This window comes from Rhinolophus sinicus, linkage group LG01 (genome assembly GCF_036562045.2).
Source record: "Rhinolophus sinicus isolate RSC01 linkage group LG01, ASM3656204v1, whole genome shotgun sequence".
Classification (NCBI taxonomy): domain Eukaryota; kingdom Metazoa; phylum Chordata; class Mammalia; order Chiroptera; family Rhinolophidae; genus Rhinolophus; species Rhinolophus sinicus.
In genome coordinates this window covers 59887649-59906406 of record NC_133751.1, presented here as the reverse complement: position 1 = coordinate 59906406, position 18758 = coordinate 59887649, and the positions used below count along the sequence as shown (strand labels likewise).

The window sequence follows — 18758 nt, the reverse complement described above, 5'->3', positions numbered from 1 at the left end:
TGGGAGTGAGACCCACAAAAACAAATAGAGGTTATATTCCATTGCAGTGATGTAGGCCCCTGGCGCTCCCTCAGCCCTTCCTCGGCTCCATTTTGCCCACAGAGTTAGAATGCATCCAGGGGGAAATTATGTCAGCAGTTGTGGTGATTTTGCTGTTGTGTTTTTCTATTTACTCTCCTGTCGTTCAAGGTCCACATCAAAATCTGCTTAAGGGGAAGGAAGCAATCTGAGTTTGGTGGTTTAAGGGTTATCTCATTGGCTGTGGTTTTGAGGTCAGGGTTCCTGGTTCATTTCCAGAGTGGGTTGGTTAGCTTCCTTCGCCATGAACTGTACCCCTGATGTCAGCTGGGGGTATCGCTGGGGTGTGTTCATCTGCAGTGATTCTAGGAAAATCCATTTTAATTCCTGAAAAACAATCCAAAGTATATGCAAAAAAAAATCCTTTAAAAAGAAGCTAACTGTACATCGAATGGATCCTATTTAAATGTTGCAACAGGGGATCTTGATATTTGAATTGTAGGATTTGCATTCTTCAGCCTTTGTATTGTACAAAAATTCCCCCTCCCATCCTGAATCCTGAACAACAACTTAGGCTGCTTGGTATGTATGCAGTAGAGAAAACGTGGGGAAATAGTATGAGGGTCTAATAAAATGAGTAAGATAAAAGTAGTAATTTGGTTCTGCACCCTCTGGTTTAGGCAGCAACATCCAGGTTTTAAAAAGGGTCTTGTTCCCTGTTTTGGGTGTGGCCCAAAGCTTGGGGAAATGCTGCAGTTCATCTTCGATAGAAATGAAAATCCTGCCAAACCTATGGAAAAGTTCTGCTTCAAGCCAAATTGTCAGAAGTTATTTTTGAGGGTGAGGAGATTTTTTTCAAATACCAGCTAGTGTTTTACTGTGGGGATGAAGAGCAAACATCTAGAAAAGATTCAGAGTGTGAAACTGAGGGTGGTTTCTGTAATGAGAGATGTGTCAGAGCTGACATAAGGCAGGGCAGGGGCTGTCATTGCAGGACCTACAGCTTTGGTTTCCTTCCCTAAAGGAAGGAATCTGATGAACATATTCAGAATTCCTGGGGATTACTGAAAACCTGGGCAGGATTGCTCCCATGACATCTGGAGAATCTAAGCATGACTCCTTAACCATATCACTGATGGCTAAATTGGGCTAATTAATTTAAGAATTAAGATAATACAGGAGTTGCTGCACCGGTCTCCTGCTCAGTAAGATGGTGTATGTGGCTCCCACAGTGCAACCTGGGATGAGATGACCCGGCACCCCCACTAAGAGTGAAATTTATCCTAAAAGGATTAGGCAAATGTTCAAAACCCAGGGCTGCGCTGCATTCCTGGCATACCTTCTTAGACGCCATGGAGACTAGACAAAGTGACCTATAGATATTCTATGAAGCATTTTCCTGTAGGGTCAGCCAATCTCTATGAAAGATACTTTATATGAAATGGTTATGATAGAAGAGACAGTTCACCAAATGCAAATAATGTTTATTTTGTGGTAGTGAGACTATGGATACTTTTTATTGTTTTTGATGCTTCCATGCATCAAAATTGTTTTCTACAATTCATCAGAATGATCAGAAAGAAAGAAAAAATATTTTCAGAAGCAAGAACAGGCCCATGGTCTCCAAACTCTTTTGATTAGGCACCCTCTCAATAAAATAATTTTGAACTTGGAACCCCCTATATATGCATATATATTAGTTTATAAATTATATATGTTCTAGCATCACTGACTAATAATCTCAAAACACAATGTGCCCTTAGGATGAAGTTTCGCTTTTTCATTGGAAGTTGTGGTTCCACACTTCAAATAATCTCCCGGATAATTTCCAGTTATTTTTTTGGCCTGGTTCCTTGACAGGTCTGATTAGGTTGGCATTGTGTCTTTACCCCACAACGTGGCTGACAGAGAGTTCAAAGTTCTCTTGTGCTTTTGTAATTAGTATTATCTTCAAGCTGCAGTTTCTTTGAGGAACCTTGTTAAGCCATGTGTCTTTTTGTGAAGGTTAGTTTACTTACAGTTAGATAATAGATCAATCCATTTAAGTGGACACATGAAAAGAGCAATAATTTGAAATATGCTGAAAGCAATGGAACAAATAAACCAGTCAGGCCCTCTGCATTGTGGGGCTGCCACCTTCCCTGGCCCTGTCTTGCCACACCGTCTGCCAGGTGGTTAGACGGAGACTTCAGCGTCAGTCTACCAGGGAAAGGTTAGGAAACTTCCTATCTTTGATATTGGTTTGATCAAATATATATGCATATGTGTAGGCAGAGAATTTTTCTCTGTTATCAATGGATAATCTTGAGCACCCTCAGGGTGGGCATACTCCCATTGGAGAGTACTAGAAATGATACCAAGAAAGATACTCTAAACAAAGGACTTGATGAAAAATGGATCACAGTTATGGTCTTTCTTTTAAATCTCTGACTATAATTACAAAGCTTGCTCAATGCACCTGAAAATTAATCTGTGTAATTAACCCGAGTAAGGAATGGAATAGCCAACTATCAATCTATAGGGTCCACATTAGGACAAGGCGGGGCCAGGCTGAGGCTGGGGTAGGAATGCCTTCGAAGAAGAAAATCCCACCTAGAAGAGAGAAAGCTGATTGTAATTTACTGACGGTCTCAGCTCTTTAGTTGGTTGGATGCAGAGGCCATAACATTTTATACTTGAAAGAGATTGCTCAGTCAACTTTTACCTGATAGAAATTCATACCTATCTAGTGAGCACCTACTATGTACCAAAAACTATGTTGGGCATTGTGGATACAAACAGTCCCTGACATTGGGGGCCTAGCTGGGGAGAAGCACAGAAACAGAACGATCATACAATGTGATAATTCTGTGAAAGGGAGAGGCTCACGGTTTGAGGCAACGCTGAGGCAGGAATGCTTAGCTGTATCAGGCTGCCCAGGGAAAGTTTCTCGATGAAACTACATTTAGAGGACAGGTAAGAGTTGGTGGTGGGCAGGATTTGGCATCCCGAGAGGATGCCACCCAGCCTCTACCAGAATCTCTCCAGAGCCCAGAAGCGGGGGTGGAGGCTGAGGGGGAGTGGTGAAGAGGGAGCTCAGGATTTCATTGTTGTGTTAAACCAAAATCTCCACCCTGCTCCACTTTGGTCCTATTTCTGCTCTGGAAAAACAGGACAAATCTGTTCCCTCTTTTATTTGGCAGCCTGAAAAATATTTGAAAATGGTCATCCCAGGCCTCTTTCCGTTTATCTGAAAAACACTGAGATTGTGTAAGTTATTTCTACGGTCCCCTCCAACTCTAAAAATTTGATGACTATTGCTCTTCATCATCAACCCTTCTCTGTGGTACATATTTCCAATGTATTCACCTCCTTTTGGATGTGGCCTGGTTTCTACACACCTGACTCTCCTGGTAGCCTGTTGCTGACGGGACTTGAGTTAGCCACGCCTGTTCTTAGGAGGCTCACCTCTGGGCATGGCACGTAGGACACTGCACTTCCCAGGGCAGCCAGCAGCCTTTTCAGAGACCTCCTCACCTGTCTTGTCTAGGCTTGTACTCCCTTGAAAGCCCTTCATTATTTTTTCAAGGCAATTGCTTCTAATACGCTGACTTTTAATGTCAATGAAAACCATTTATGTATTATGTATTTTCCCTCTCAAATTTTACTTTTTTAAATGTTGGCCCAGTTATTTAGCTTATCAAAATAAATTTAATTTAGTATTGCTATTGTGGGGACAGAGTCCCAGAGAAAAGTTTCCAGGCTCTTGGCCTCACGTGGAAAGGTGCTGGCTTGGGTGGTGGATGGCCCTCAGCTGTGGCTAGTTGGCCGTCAGCTGTAACCAGTGAGCCATTGGCCACTGATATACCTGCTGTGGCTACGCTGGTTGGGGAGTTGGTTGGGTGGCAGGCAGAGAAGCGGACAGCAGGTTGCAGGTCGTGAGGCTCCAGCCGCCAGCGAGAATATAGTGGTATGACTCCCCTGTCTATGGCTCTGTGGGTGTTCCTTTTTGGCCTCACCATGTCCTGCGTTCTTATGTGGGGAGCGGGAGCGGAGACCCCGCAGGCTGCCCGCGTGACGCTATCAACAATGTGGCTGTGGGAAACACTGGCCAGGTCAGGCAGGGCCTTCACTGTGCGTTTTCCTCCGTGACATGGAGCCATCAGGCTGCACCGTCCTTCTGTTGACTGTGGATCATTTAAGGGCCGCATCATCCAGTCCAACTTCATAACCTTTTCGTTATGACCAACTTCATAACCAGATACGATGTGAGGCTCTGCAGAACCTTGCTGTTCTCCGTGTTTGCAATATATCCTCAAACGCACCCACATAGTAACTGTATCAAGAAAGAAAATGAGATCTATTTGAGGTCATTCTTGGTGGATGCCTCCTAGGGATCACTGTCGCATTTTCTACATGGACCCCAAATCCTTTGAGAAGGAAATACAGAATAAATTCAATAAAATAAGCCAAAGTTTGCACGAACTATTTACGTGATATACTCTTCTAGACTTTTGTCAAATTCATTTCAAGATCATTAAGGGGTTTCCCCTTCCATCTTCCATTTATGGAAAGAAATGATTATTCACACAGCTTTACTATTCTGGCAAGTCATCAGTATCCAGCAAATTATCAGACATCCCTGATGGAAACTTTCATATTACTTGGTAATGGGGTGGGTCTGGAGCTGTGGACCTCAAATCAGGTTCCGTTATCAAGGTTCAAATGCTGTATGCTTCTTGTTTCTGGAAGGGATGCAGGGAATTCAGCAGAAGGAAGCGGATGTAAGCCCCAGTACTAGGTACGTAGCTTACCTGGAAAAAAAACATTCTGACACTGAAGCATTGATGAGTACTAGAATGAGTGAATGATATATGTTGTAGGATCTCTTCAACACAGGAGATCTTTGGAAAACAATAGATTCCCATATGTCTCAAACTGATTAAGAGGCAAAGATATGGTCAAAATAACCACTCAAAATCAATCGTTACTACATCAAAGATCTCAGCTTTAATCATCATGATAATGAAGAAAAGAACATGAACTTGGTCATAAAAATTGTTCCATTATCCAAATTATCCAATTGGAATAGAAATTAGAAACTGAACATTGGAACTCATCAAGTACAGCCTGTTGCAATATGTTTTTATATTATTTGGGCAAAATTTAAAAACAACTGAGTATTTCTTTAATACCAAACCCTTTTGCTTTTCTAGAAAATTGTTGTGATATTCTCATAGGTCTTTATATAGCTACATAAATAAATATTTTAACTCTTTAGATAGGTTATATATATTTCTAAAATGTAGAATGAAGTGCTATGAAATGCTATGATACACCTTTAAAGTAATCTGTATTAGAATTCACTACTTCCATCATTTTATAAGTTAACAGAAAAAACTTTACATTCTTAGACAAGAAGAATAAATGACTATGGTAATTTAGTTTTGGTTTTACAGTAGTCACCTATATCAATATGCAAACCCATTGCAGATAAAATAGTTTTTCCCAGGCAATGAGACTGTCTCTTTAGCGGCAATATGTCTTTACCTATTATCCACTACTTGTAGGTCAGTGGAGAATATTTAGCTTTCACTTTTTTCATCTTCATAAAAATAATGACACCATAAAAATACAGGAAGATGTTCATTTTGCAGTTGATAGTCCATGTATTTCAGAGCATCTCACCCCAATAAAATGCCTTGGACCCATCCTTCTACTCTTAGTCGGAATGGGATTGAACCTTAATGTATGTAACATATGTGATATAGATACACATACATGTATATCACACACACACACACCCCATATGCTGAGAGGCAGATAGCACAATCATTGAGTATATAGTATTTTGAGTTAGGCTGCATGGGTTTGAAACCTGTTTCACCAACTTTCCTATTTATGCCACCTTAGGCAAGCTTCTTATTCAGTTTCCTCATCTGAGAAATGGGGATGAGAATAGTGATTCCTAGCCCATAGAGTTATTAAGGATTTAATGAGTTAAAACGTAGAACATTTTTAGCAAAGTACCTGGCACTTAATTAAAAAATACTTAGTGCATTGTAATCGACATTGTTATCATTATTATTCACGATGTACTTTCCTATATTCATATATTTCCATATTTTAAGCATCTCGTTCTTTTCCATTGTTTCTCTCTGAATGTGTTACCAGGTCATACTAGGCAGTCCCTGAGTGTTTGTGCAGCTGGTGTGGAAGCAAAGGCGTTGCTCTTGCCGTACAGAGGGCAGCTTACACTTCTCTCTGCGGAAGCCCTCACCTGTTCCCACCCTGATACCGTATTGCAGATGTGTCTCCTGTTCATGACAAAAGCCCCTATGGGACCAAAGAATTCTCGATAGATTAAGACCTCTTTTCTACTGAGTAATCTGACAGTCAATTAAAAAAAATTACCACACTCTTACAAAAATATCCTTTTTGGGCAAGGCTGTGTTTTCTTACCAGGGTAAATTTTTCCTGGCATTTATATATGGCCACAAACACACAATTAATTTATGCACCTATTCAAGGAACGCATGATTCATTTAAAAAGTTCATGTGAAGTGAAGAAAAGGGAGTTATCGTGGGTTGGGTTTTGTTTGTTTTTTTAAGAAGAAAATGGTAGAGGTTAACTGGCCACTTCTCTGAAGCAGGAAAGATAAAAATACCCCCACAGTAAGTTCTTAGACCAACATTATTGATATAATGCCATGGTTAAGGGCACTGGACTTTGTAGTTGAATACTTAGCTCTACCACTGCCAGCTCTGTGACCGGGGGGAAAATGATCTGACTCCTCTGTGCCTTAGTTTCCTCCTAGAGTAGTGATGAGGATTAAATAAAAGAAGGTTAGTCAAATGCTTGACACACTGTCTATTCCATAATAAATGCGCAATACAAGGTAAAACACCTTCTTCAACCATGAGCAGTATCTTTATCATGATGACCAGCATCTAAAAATTATCTGAAGAAAAGGGCTACATAGTGAGATTTCCAACTTTGCAGGTGTTAACAAAGGGCTCAGTTAATGGAAATAGACCACAGGAAGTGGGAAGAGAAGGGGCAGGTATAGAACAAAAATCATTATGAGGGGTGGGGTAACATGTTCTCTACATGTAAATACTGAGAGAGACTTGGGAAAGGGGAGAAGCCAATGGAGAGGGCTCCCTGAGAACAGAGAACCAAGGTGGCTGCTAAACCAAGTCCTTAGGGTCAATTTTTGGCAGCAGAAAGCTGGATTCAGTGAATCATCTGACAAGAAAGTCTTGGGCTTCGCTTTGAAATGAGCCTTCCCATTTCCCATCACCTCTTAGCCTTTATAAGTTTCTGTTTAGCTCCTTTTTTGATTTCCCTTCGGTCTGTGGTACTAGAGTAGACATTTGTTAGACTAGAGATGTTGCCACTGTATCTCTCAAAGAGGTCATCATACCCTAACACTCCAATTAATTCAGGAATGTGAGGGAGATCGAGGCCACTGGAGCCAAGAGTGAGTGGGCCAGGAGCTGAGATGGAGCTAATTGAGTGGAAGGAGAAAGCAAATAGGCTGATTGAAAGCTGAATGCCCTATGGGCACCTTGTGCTCTATCTTTCATTTGGTTCAAGCCCTAGTTTCTGCCCTGAACAAATTATTCCAGGTTTCTTTTCCAAATGGAGTTAAATCACCGAATTAATTCCCCAGTGCAGATTTTTCTTTTCACAGTCTTGTCTCTGTGTTAGCAAACTAACCCATGCCCCATGTATAAAAGCCAAAGATAAAAGTCTGGGTCTGAGGGTTGCTTCCATACCATTGGGTTTACGTTGAAGGGGGTGGGGAGGGGGGACTTGAACTGACTGGGAGGAGGGACATGGGCATTTCAGGGCTATTGAGCCAGGGAAAGAGGCGGGAGAGGGCAGAGCTAGCTCTCAGGGTCAGCGAGTAAACCAGCTGACTGGTTCATATAACAGACGAGCATGAGATGAGGCTGGAAAGCTAGGTTGTTCATTAGCAGTAGGTGGGCTTCGGGTTGGAAAACAAAGTTTTTCTTTAAAAAAAAAATGAGCACCTGCTGTGTGGCAGACGTGTACCCCAGAAAGAAGGGAGTGAGGAGGAACTAAATGAAAGACCATAGAAAAGAAAATAAACTCCAGTAAACATTAGAAATACACAAATAAATTGGGGGGGGAGAAAAGAAATACACAAATCAGACTATTACAGGGCTCTGAGTATCAGCATGTCAGGGGGAATGGGAAGAGAGCCTGACACAGAGTGAAGAGCTCTTAGACCAGGGAGGGCAGGCTTAGGAGTCAGGCTGTTCTGCTGAGTAGTCCCTTGAAATTCTCATTCTTCAGGCTTCATAACAGAGTTGAGCCCTACAGCTTAATGGTGTCAGGTGGTGAGGGTGGAAGATGGCAGGGGAGGAGGGAGGAAAAAATATAGAAACACTGGATATAGAATTCTGGACATATTTGGTTTAGATTCAAATTCCCAAGATACCAGACCTCTGAGCCTCTGTCTCCTAACTTAAGCACCTCAATTTTACTCAACTCTTCTTCACCAGGTCCCTCGACACTTTCTACTCCACAGATTCCTGGCCTTGGGACCCCTCTGAGTTCTTCCTGCAGCAGACAGACCCTTCATAGACTCGGTTTCAAGGAAACAAAACAAAAACCAAAATTGAAAAGAAGGCAGGCTCTTCCTTTGATGCTTGTTGTGTTCATTTTGCGTTAGCTTCTCTTAGTTTGTAGGCAAGGAAATAGACTATTTCCTTGGGTTACTTTCAATACATTACCTGATAAATGACTTATATCCAGCGTATATTAAGAACTCTCACAAATCTATAATCAAAAGATAAGTAGCCTAGGTTTTGAAAAATAGGCAAAAGACTTAAAAAACACTTTACAAAAGTAGAGACAAATGGCCAATAAGCACACGAAAACGTGCTCGCTATCCTTAGTCATCCTAAAACATAATGAGATATCGCTGCACACCCACTAGGTTGACTAAATTTAAATAGACTGATAATAGCAAATGATGGTGAGGGTGTAGAGCAACTGGAACTTCCATACGTGCCTATTAGGAATGTAAAATTCCTATTGGGAGTGTTCAACATACACTTACCTTATGACTTTATACTTGCTTCCATTTCAAGAGAAATGGAAACCTGTATCCACAGATGGATTGGTATAAGAACTTTCACACAAGCCTGATTCCCATTAGCCAAACAGTGGAAACAACCCAAAAGTTCATCAGCTGGAGAGCAGATAAACAAATGGTGGAATATCCACTGAATGGAACACCACACAGCAGGAGGGAGGAACAGACACAGAACATGGATAAATCTTAAATACAGAATGTGGGACACAAGAAGCCAGACATAAAAGAGTACGTACTGTACGATTTCGTTGTATGAAATCCAAGAGAAGGCTAACTTCCATCTGTCATGACAAAAATCAGAAAGTGATACCTGAGTCGGGGTGGGAGCAGGAACCCCTGGGAGGGGGCAACCAGCGGACTCCCTAAAGTGATGGAAAGGTTCATTTTTGTTTTGGGGGATGACTACATGGGTGTATAAAATTGTCAAAACTCATAGAACAAATGCTTAAAATATGTGTGTCTTATGGTATATAAATTACTTTAATTTTTTAAATACAGGAAGGAAAAACAGAGTCATAGCCCTGGTCTATATAGGCCTTGTCATCCTATAAATTACCTCTTATAAATTATAAATCAGTTCTCTCTCTTCTCAATTTAACTCCTTTCTCTAGTTAGAGAATGAAGTATTTTTCAAAGATGGGTATATTAAAGACCTGTTTTGCCGCTAACCTGTTCCCCAAGGGTTTCCCCACAATGAGTAGATACTAGGTTTCCTGCTGGGCTCAGTGGGTCCCGTAGTTGACCTGAATGAGGTGGGGACGCAGACAGCGAAGATGGTATTTTCCGCCCCATCTCTGCATGAAAGACAGCAACTATCCTTTCAATGAAGAAAGGTCTTGCCGTTAGACAAAACATGTAATCCTGTGCCCCAGACAGCAGCCCCTCATGGCAGACTGCTCGCCACTCCCATCCCAGTCTGTATGGCCCCAGCACAAGAGATAAGAGCGCCACCTCCCAGCTGCCTCCAGCTGGTCTTCTCCTTCCCTTTGTCCCCTGATGCTCCTTGAGCAGCAACACTTGATAACTGGGAAGTGTGTGCCATGTGTCAGCTGGGATGAGGTCCAGCACAGTGAAAATCACTAAGCTGGGGCTCTGGGATATGTGCTTAGGCTGCCTGAGCCGTCCTGCGACGGTTTGATCTGGGTGAGGCTTTCATTTTCTCTTCTTGGAAAAGAAGGTGACAGTACCTGTGCCACTGCCTTCACAGGGCTGTCGTGGGGGTACATAAGATAACGGACCTGAGAAGCATGCTAGCACAGTTTTCATCTGATAACATGTATCGGGTGGGATTATTTTCCGATTTGGTACTTTGGAGCTCCTCTCTGAGAATGATTGCCGTGGTCGTAAAGGAAGTGTCCGGTTCAGCAAGCCTGTACTGACGGTTGTTGTCTCACAGGTGACGGCAGAGCTCGACGCTTGGAATGAGGACTTGCTCCGGCAGATGAATGACTTCAACACGGAGGATCTGACGCTGGCAGAGCAGCGGCTGCAGCGCCACACGGAGCGGAAGCTGGCCATGAACAACATGACCTTCGAGGTCATCCAGCAGGGCCAGGACCTACACCAGTACATCATGGAGGTCCAGGCCTCGGGTAGGTGACCTGTCTCATCCTCGTTCTCCTGGCAGGGAGGTGATGAAAGCTAGAACACCCGCGTGATTCCAACGGGCACTTCCACTCTGCCCATCCGTTTTATTCCTATAGATACAAGGGACAGACACTGAAGCATGAGAGCTGAAGTAACTTGTCCAAGGTTGGCCAGTCAGGCTGTGGTGAAGGTGGGAGTAAGGCCAGGGTCTCGGAGCTGTAGAGAGAATGGGAAATATCAATGATCAAAATTAGCACAGACTGAAAAAAAATGGTAGCCTGGAAAAAACAAACCAGGCTGACTTCAAAAGCAGTCAGCCGTCCATGTGAATTGTATTCACATGTATACATTTCCGCTATTCTACTCCCTCCTCCCCTCACACGCTCTCCTGCCCTGTCCTCCACCCCCAGGGCTGCCTCCCTGTTTCCTGTTCCTGCCTCTCAGAGTCCTGTTTTCCTATCACTGGTCTGTGCAGGAGCATAGGAAGCGTTGATAAAAATTTATGGCAAGGTCATAGAGTTGTATTACTTCTCAAGAAAATATGGCTGAGTTCCCCAGGTTTGACTTCTTTTCCTGCTTGGAATTTATTTACTATTTATCCCACAAATGCGTGAGCCCTGACTGTTACACCTGCCACTCTCCAAATTGTCCTCTGGTGTCAGAACTGGAGGGAGCCATCGTGGTCCCCTGGTCCCACTACTCCAGGACAAAGAAGTCACTTGTCTGGGCACATACCAGTGGAGTGGTAGAACCCAGATCTGTCCGCCCAAACTCAGCAGGTCCTCACTGGCTCAGGTTCCTCACCCTCCAGGAGGAGGCAGACAGGGGCTCAGGCCATCCACTCTTTAAAACACCATTGGTCCATGTCCCTGTTGATCCTGAAGGATATTTAGAATCATGAGACTGTCAGGTGGACCTTAGCAATCAAACTTAACTTCAGGGTACCATGTTTCTTTTAACGACCTGAGAGAGTGCGTGCCAGCATTCAAAGGAACTTCACTTCCAACCAGAGGAGAGGCACCCGGCAAATTCTGTTCACTTTGGTCAACATAATCCTTTCTTGAATTTTCGTTTGTGTTGTGAATAGGTAGCAGCTGCCTCTGAGGCCCAGTCTGCACACGGTCTGGTGTGCAGACCGGGCCATTCACATTGGTCTATCTGGCGACTGTTTTAAACATGACAATGCCCCCAGGTATTCTGATTTAACACCCTGCGAGTGGGACTTGGGCGTCAGCAGAAAGCTCCTCAGGTGATCCCTCTGTGCAGCCAGGGCTGAGAACCACTGCTTTTTATCAGGATGGTTAAATCACAGCCGCTGATAGCTATGGAATGCCCCAGGACAGGGACTCCCAAAGGTGGTTCCCAGATCGGCAGCATCAGTATTCCCCGAGGACTTGTTGGAAATGCAAGTTTAAGGGCTCTTCCCTAGAACGAGCCACATCAGAATCTCTTGGGGTCGGGCCCAACCATCAGCTTCCCGGTGACGTGATGCACCACTATGGTAGGACGGCTGATCTAGGACCTTGCCACTCGAAGTGTGGCCCTGGGCCCACAGCATCAGCGTCACTGAGCGCTGATTAGAAATGCAGAATCCCAGACTCATGAATCTGAATCTGCATGTTAACAAAATCTCCAAGCAAATCATGTGCACAGTAAAGTTTGAGAAGCAGAATTCTAAGCCATGCTTTGTTTCTTTTCACAGCCTTGATAGAGAAGGTGGGGAAACTGTAATCCTTTCTCTGTGATGGGGAACCCTCTCTGGACTCAGGGTTTCACCGTTCGGCTTGCCCTCATGATGCTCACAATAGCCGCTCATCCAGCTAAGCCTGGGACGATGAGGGAATATAGATACAGTACCTAGGGCAGAGGCTGGGGCAGAGAAGCCCTGCAGGCATGTTCGCCCTTCACCCCTCAGTACTGATGCGTCTGGCAGGACGGGAGCTCATCTGCCTGAAAACCTGCAACGCGTAGGACCAAGATGCTTACATGACCTTGGGCAAGCCCACCTCTGTCTCAAGAGCCAGGTGTCCATGGCAACAGAAGGATGGCCAGGAGCTGGCAGTCCCTGAAGACTGCCTGTGACTGGGGTTGGCTGTGCTTGTCAGCCAACTTAACTGTGAGGGCTGAGTGGGTGAAAACATCCCAGGCAGATGGGCCACCCACCTCGACAGGACCCTGTTCTAGAAATGAGCTTTGTCAAAAGAGGCTTGATTGGCCTCTTCAGCCCCCTCCGCCAGGACTGGCTGTTGCCCTGCTCCTACCTCAGCTCGCTGCTCAATCTGGTATAGCCCATAAGGCTTCGAGGGAAGCTCACCCTGTCTGTTACTGATTGTCTGGTCTCACAGAGGAGGCATCTACCTCATCTCTGGCTTGGAGGAGGGAAGGGCAGAATCATGCCAGAGCTGGGGAGTGGGGGTGGAGGTTGGGGGTTGACCCAGGTGGACCTTGCCCAGGTAGGACATCAGAGGAATGCAAGACATCAGAGACTCAGGACTGAGGCAACAAACGGCTTGGGCATTTACGATGTACACCTAGGGAACTATGTTTGTCCTAAAGGTGAAATAAGCTGTTGTCTTAGAAAAAGGACAATTAGCAAAATTAAGAATTTCGTTGGTATTTAGTGCTCCATGCTAAATTAATTAAGGGCTTATACTTTGATTTTTATAGGAGGACAGGGAGGTAGGGAATTTCCACACACTTATTTTCAAGTATGGAGTTTGTAGCATTGAGCCAGGTTCTGCTAAATCTCTCTGGGTGCCAGTAACTCCAGCCAAAGCCAAGGCCTTTGCTTAAATCATTATCAGCCCTAGGACTCGAAGGCAAAACAGGAACAGTGTCTTCACTTGCTGATTGTTCTTTTCTCACTTTAGTGTTGTCCATTTGAACCTCAAGTTGGAAGGTGTTTGCTGGAAAGTCAAGTTTAGGGGAGCACACTGGCTGAACTCAAGGTCCGGTCACACCGCCAACGTGCAGTCTGACTTTGAAGCCCCTTTTCTTTTTCATTAGAATTAGTTTCTTTTTCTGCCTAGTGTGGCAGGTGGGCATTGGTTCCTCAACTCCCTTCCGGTTCCCACTGCTATGATTCAGCCTCACCACCTCCACTGGTCACGCCACAGTTCTTCTCGCCAATGTAATCTGACCTGTGACTGTGTGCTTGGCCTTAGGAAAAAGGCAAGAGCTGCATATCCCATGGATATGTTGCTTTTGTGGTTTAATCAAAGCTTCAGAGTCTCTCTTGATGCAGCGTTTTTAAGTGAAAAATCTTTGGAGTCTGTGGCAGTGATGCTTAAAACTTACTATCCCTGGAAAGAACCCCGCCACAACATTTGAAAATAAATAAACATTTAAAATAAATTAAGTTTGGGGGGATCACTTTTCTCCTTGAGCGTAGAGGTTAAGAGTACAGTAGGGGAAGAAGACGGGCGTGGCATCCCACAAAGCCTCTTACTACCTGGGTGAACACGTGACCCAATCTCTCTAAGCCTTGCCTTCCTCTGGAAGGTGGTGATCCTAAGAATACCAACCGTCGAGAGTCATTGTGAGGATGCAGTGGGGTAACACACGAGCATGCTAAGGGGGCCGTATATCTTGATAATGATTATATATTGCGTTAGTGTTCTAGCACTTACTGCATTCTGTGGGGCTTATTTGTGTTCCTTGTAGCTTCTCCAGCAGCATTAGGGTATTGTCTTTACATTCCCAGCATCTAGCAGAGTGATTATGCCTTGCACAGAGCACGTTCTGAATAATAATATTTGCCAAATTAATCAAGATTAAACATCCGTGTGGGTGGAACAGATGTAGGCAAAAAGAACGGGCCACGAATAATTTTACTTGTGTTGTAAAAGGAAGGAAAAGACCTGTGTTTTTCCAGAATGGAAGCTACTCTGGGGTTAATAGGAGTATGGATGTGGTGAGAGCTAAGAGGAGAGGACAAGAACTTGGACATAACACAACAGTTCTCAGCCTGGCTCCCTATTTACAATCACCTGGAGAACTTCTCAAAAATACCGAGGTCTGGGCCCCATCCCTTAGGGATTCTTACTTAATTGTCTGGATTGGGCCCAGATATGTTTTTAACTCCCCAGATGGTTCCAATATATAGCCAAGGTTGAGAATACTGATCTGAAAACCTGATTAAAGGACTTCGTAATTTCTGAGCTGGGTATTCTACTGAGGCAGTGATGCAGACAGAGGCGTGGGGAGGCGAGGAGAAAAGAGAAAAGATGTTCTCCCTTTGAGGCAGACACATACATTTAAAGATCACACAGTCAAAAACCATGTTACAAGTCCAAGCAGCATAGCCAGGAATACCTACCTCGTACCCTAGACCACAGCCACCTCTCCTTGAGGGAATTAAAGTGGTTCCCCCAAGCTGACAGCAAAGGAAAGCAAAGTAAGACTTTATTATCAGCTGTGGCTTTGAGCCCTAAATAAACACAATGCCTAACATTCTAGCAACTGAGTGTGGCAAGGAATATCTTTATCCCTTGATTGCCAGCCATTGTACCATCTTATCCAGTGTTCCCAATCTTGTTTGCATGTTGGAATCACCGTGGGAGTTTTAAGACTTACTGATGCCTGGGTCCCCCCCACCACCCCCAGAGATTCTGTTATGGGTCTGGGGTGTGGCCAGGACGTGATGATTTTTTTAAACTTTCCAGATGAATCTAATGTCAACCAATTAGAGCACTGGTCTAATCATGTCCAAACCACCGTAGTTTCTAATGCTATACATAAAGCAAGTATGTAAACACCTGACAGTAAGATTGTATATTTACATTGTATAGAAGCCATTCAACTGTCCATCAGTAATCAACAATGAATGTTATGATTTCCCCAAGGGAAAGGGAAAATGGATATTTTTTAACCTACTACATGCCAGGCACTGAATATACCTTATCTCTTAGTCCTCATGACACCCCCACAGAGTTGTTGTTGGGATTCCAATTTTCCCCAGGCTCAGAGAGGATAGGAGACCAGAGACTCACCGTTTACAGGTTAGCATGGATTCAAAGCTAAGTCTGTCCTTCCCCAAGGTTCTCAGGTGCTTTCCACCATAGCACATGACCTGAGCTCTTCCATAAAGAGGCCCATAGGTTCACTGAACAGGTATTTATTGGGTGTTATGAGACAAGTACTGTGCTAGGTCCTAAAGATGCAGAGAGGCATAAGACAGACATGGCCCTCGTATGGGAGAGGCTGCACTCCTGCAAGAATATGGACCAGTTAACAGGGAGCCCACTTCCATGAAAGTGTTCTGAGGGAGGGATGGGTACAGGACATGGGGGGAGCACCTCAGAAAGAAATCTCAATACAACCTTCTTCAAATAGACCGACAAACTCTTCATTACAAATATATTTCACCACTCGATGGAAAGAACAAACATGTCTTGTTGCATTTCTGAGAGCCCGTAAGGAAGATAGTTAAGCCTATGATTAGATTGAAAGGAATAATGTCAACTCCCTCTGCTGTTGATTGATGGATATGTACCAGTTGATGGGTCTTCACTGGGACTCATGTCAGTGTGTTTGGGGGCAGTGGGAGAGACGGTGAGTTGCTGTTCTTCCAGGTGCAGCTGGAGTACGTCTTCATGTTCCTCCCATGCTCCATCCACAACATGATGTGTGGTTGAGAGGTGCAGAGGTGCCGCAGGCATCGTCTCCACCCATTCTGTTTCCTGTGTTCATCTCGCACAAAGCAATCTCAAGCAATGTCGATGAAAATGAAGGGTTGAGTGTCAGGGCAGGCTGCAAGCCTCCCCTGGACGATGTCCTAAGCAGCTGACTGGCCCCTTTAGATGAGTTCCTAGGCTCAGAGAGCCGATTTACATGCAGTGTGGCAGGGGTGAGCCTGAGCTTTCCACACAAAGACACTTTGCCCAAACCCAGCATACTAAACATGAGAGATGCATCCAGAATGAAAATGAGCTGGGGGGGAAAAAAATCGCACCGTGGCTGGAAGCAGGGAAGAGCATCTACTTCTGCAGGTGGATCTAAATTACATTTTCAGAAAGTAAACATGGGGGTCAAAGGTCATGCCATTTGGCTGAGCCTTGCAGAGGTAGAAATTTCTGTATTTCTTCTTATTTTTTATTTCCATCAAGGAAATGCTCTACCTCATCCTCTTGGTGACTGAAAATAGTAACTAGAAGGAGGTGACTGCCAAAAGAACAAGCCGTTCTTTTCTGTCTCCCACAGATATTTCAGGAGCTAGGACTCGCAATTATGAAACTGACAGAAAAAAAATAAACATGAAAAGATACCGAAATTATTACCATGTAACACCAGAAAAAAGTTTTTCCCACTCTCCCATATCATCCTTTTATAAAAACACTTTTTTGCCTCTACAGAAATGAATTTCTCTTAGCGTGTGCAGACGTTCCTTATACTCCCCAGACTGTGGCCTGCAGGTGTGTTGGTGGTTAGCAGTGATGTATTGGTGTGAGTCAGAGAAATGAGGAGTCTCCCAAAGGGGATTTAGTTTTTGAAGTGGCCATCCGTATGTTGAGATCCCTTGGATGTCATGTCCATCTGACCAGCTAATGAGAGTGTACGTTTGGCAGAAGTTCTTGAGACAGGGTCTTTTGGGCTTTGTTTTGTATTTCCCAGTGTGAGCAGAGGCTGGCTTGTGAATATCCGCAGAGACTGCGGGTGCTGTTATGTCTGGGGATGGACTTCCAGAGAACCACCTCTCCAAGTCCAGTTGGTAATAAGGAGCTGATCCATCTGTTGAAAAGTTATTCGCAGGCAAAGAACCAGTTAATTCAAAAGAAATGGCATGATTTGAGCATCTCAGACGAAGCTGGTTCTAGCAATCTCTCCAGTTTCACAGCGGGATAAGCAGAGGTTGGGAAGGTGCTGGTAATGGCTATTTCCAGATTCCAGCTTTCATGTGTATATTGAAGGAAATGTAGTCTTTGCAGCACTACCTGGTTTTTGTCTACTTTTGTTTTGTTTTGTTTTTTTAAATCAGGAATTGAGTTAATCTGTGAGAAAGACATTGATCTGGCAGCCCAGGTGCAAGAGCTACTGGAGTTTCTCCACGAGAAGCAGCATGAACTGGAGCTCAACGCAGAGCAGACTCATAAGCGTCTTGAGCAGTGCCTCCAACTGCGGCACCTCCAGGCTGAGGTCAAACAGGTGAGCCCGGCCCTGCCACCTCCATTCGGGGCTCCCCACCTAGCGTGGGCCTGCTCCTGGTACGGGGTAAGGCACACAGAGCCACAGGTGTAACCAGACCTTAGAAAATAGGTAAGTGAAAGAGTGGTTGTATTCATTTCTGAAAGTGAGGCTGCCATCTATTGGCTCTAACAAATGCATCTCGTGGTACAATGGCTCAAACCACAAATGCATAATTTCTCCTTCATAACAGTCTAAGGAGAGCATTCCAGGGCTTTCCCAAGTTGTCCTTAGTCACTGAATTCTTTTCTCTTCCTTTCTATCCTCAATCCCGGCTCACAGTTCGTGGGAAACAGAAATCCTTTATGAATAAACACATTCAGCTTTTAGAGCCATGCCGATTAATTTGGGGGCCCTGTGTGCCTAGTACAGTGCCTGACACATAGTGAATAGTCAGTAAATAGCAGCGGTTGCCTCATTCTTTTCAATGTGTGTGCGGTTCTAATAAGACAATTTTCTTTCCATATTAACATCAATTTTAAAAAGAAAAAAAAGAGTTCTTATGTATATGAGACATTATACTAGCCATTTTTCTAAGGACATACCCAGATCTCTAGAAATCTCTAGGAACGTACAATATTCAGTGACACATTTTAAAAATATGACATATTTATATTGTGAACAAACTAAGTGGGCATTATTAGCATGATGAATGGGGATTTCCTATTTAGACAAAGTGGGGTTAAAGACATACAAATATAATTAGAGTTACATTTATTGAGTGCTGTGTGCCTTTTACACCTATCTCTTGATCACTTTACACAACCATTCTCTAAAGCAGATGTCATTCCCATTTGGCAGATGAGGCTACTGAAGTTTAGAGAGGTCACCAGACAATGGTCACACTGAGGAAAGAGCACG

General features: G+C 44.0%; 1 protein-coding gene across 26 annotated transcripts in view; it reads left to right on the top strand.

Moving 5' to 3' along the window:
- Positions 1 to 18758, top strand: part of KALRN (kalirin RhoGEF kinase) — a 617732-nt gene that overhangs the window by 335558 nt on the left and 263416 nt on the right. For all 26 annotated transcript variants that reach the window (XM_019738972.2, XM_019738955.2, XM_019738953.2 and 23 more), the window contains 2 exons: positions 10525 to 10720; positions 17692 to 17858. In XM_019738972.2, coding sequence (XP_019594531.2) covers positions 10525 to 10720; positions 17692 to 17858 — 363 coding nt within the window. The remainder of the gene's footprint in view (positions 1 to 10524; positions 10721 to 17691; positions 17859 to 18758) is intronic.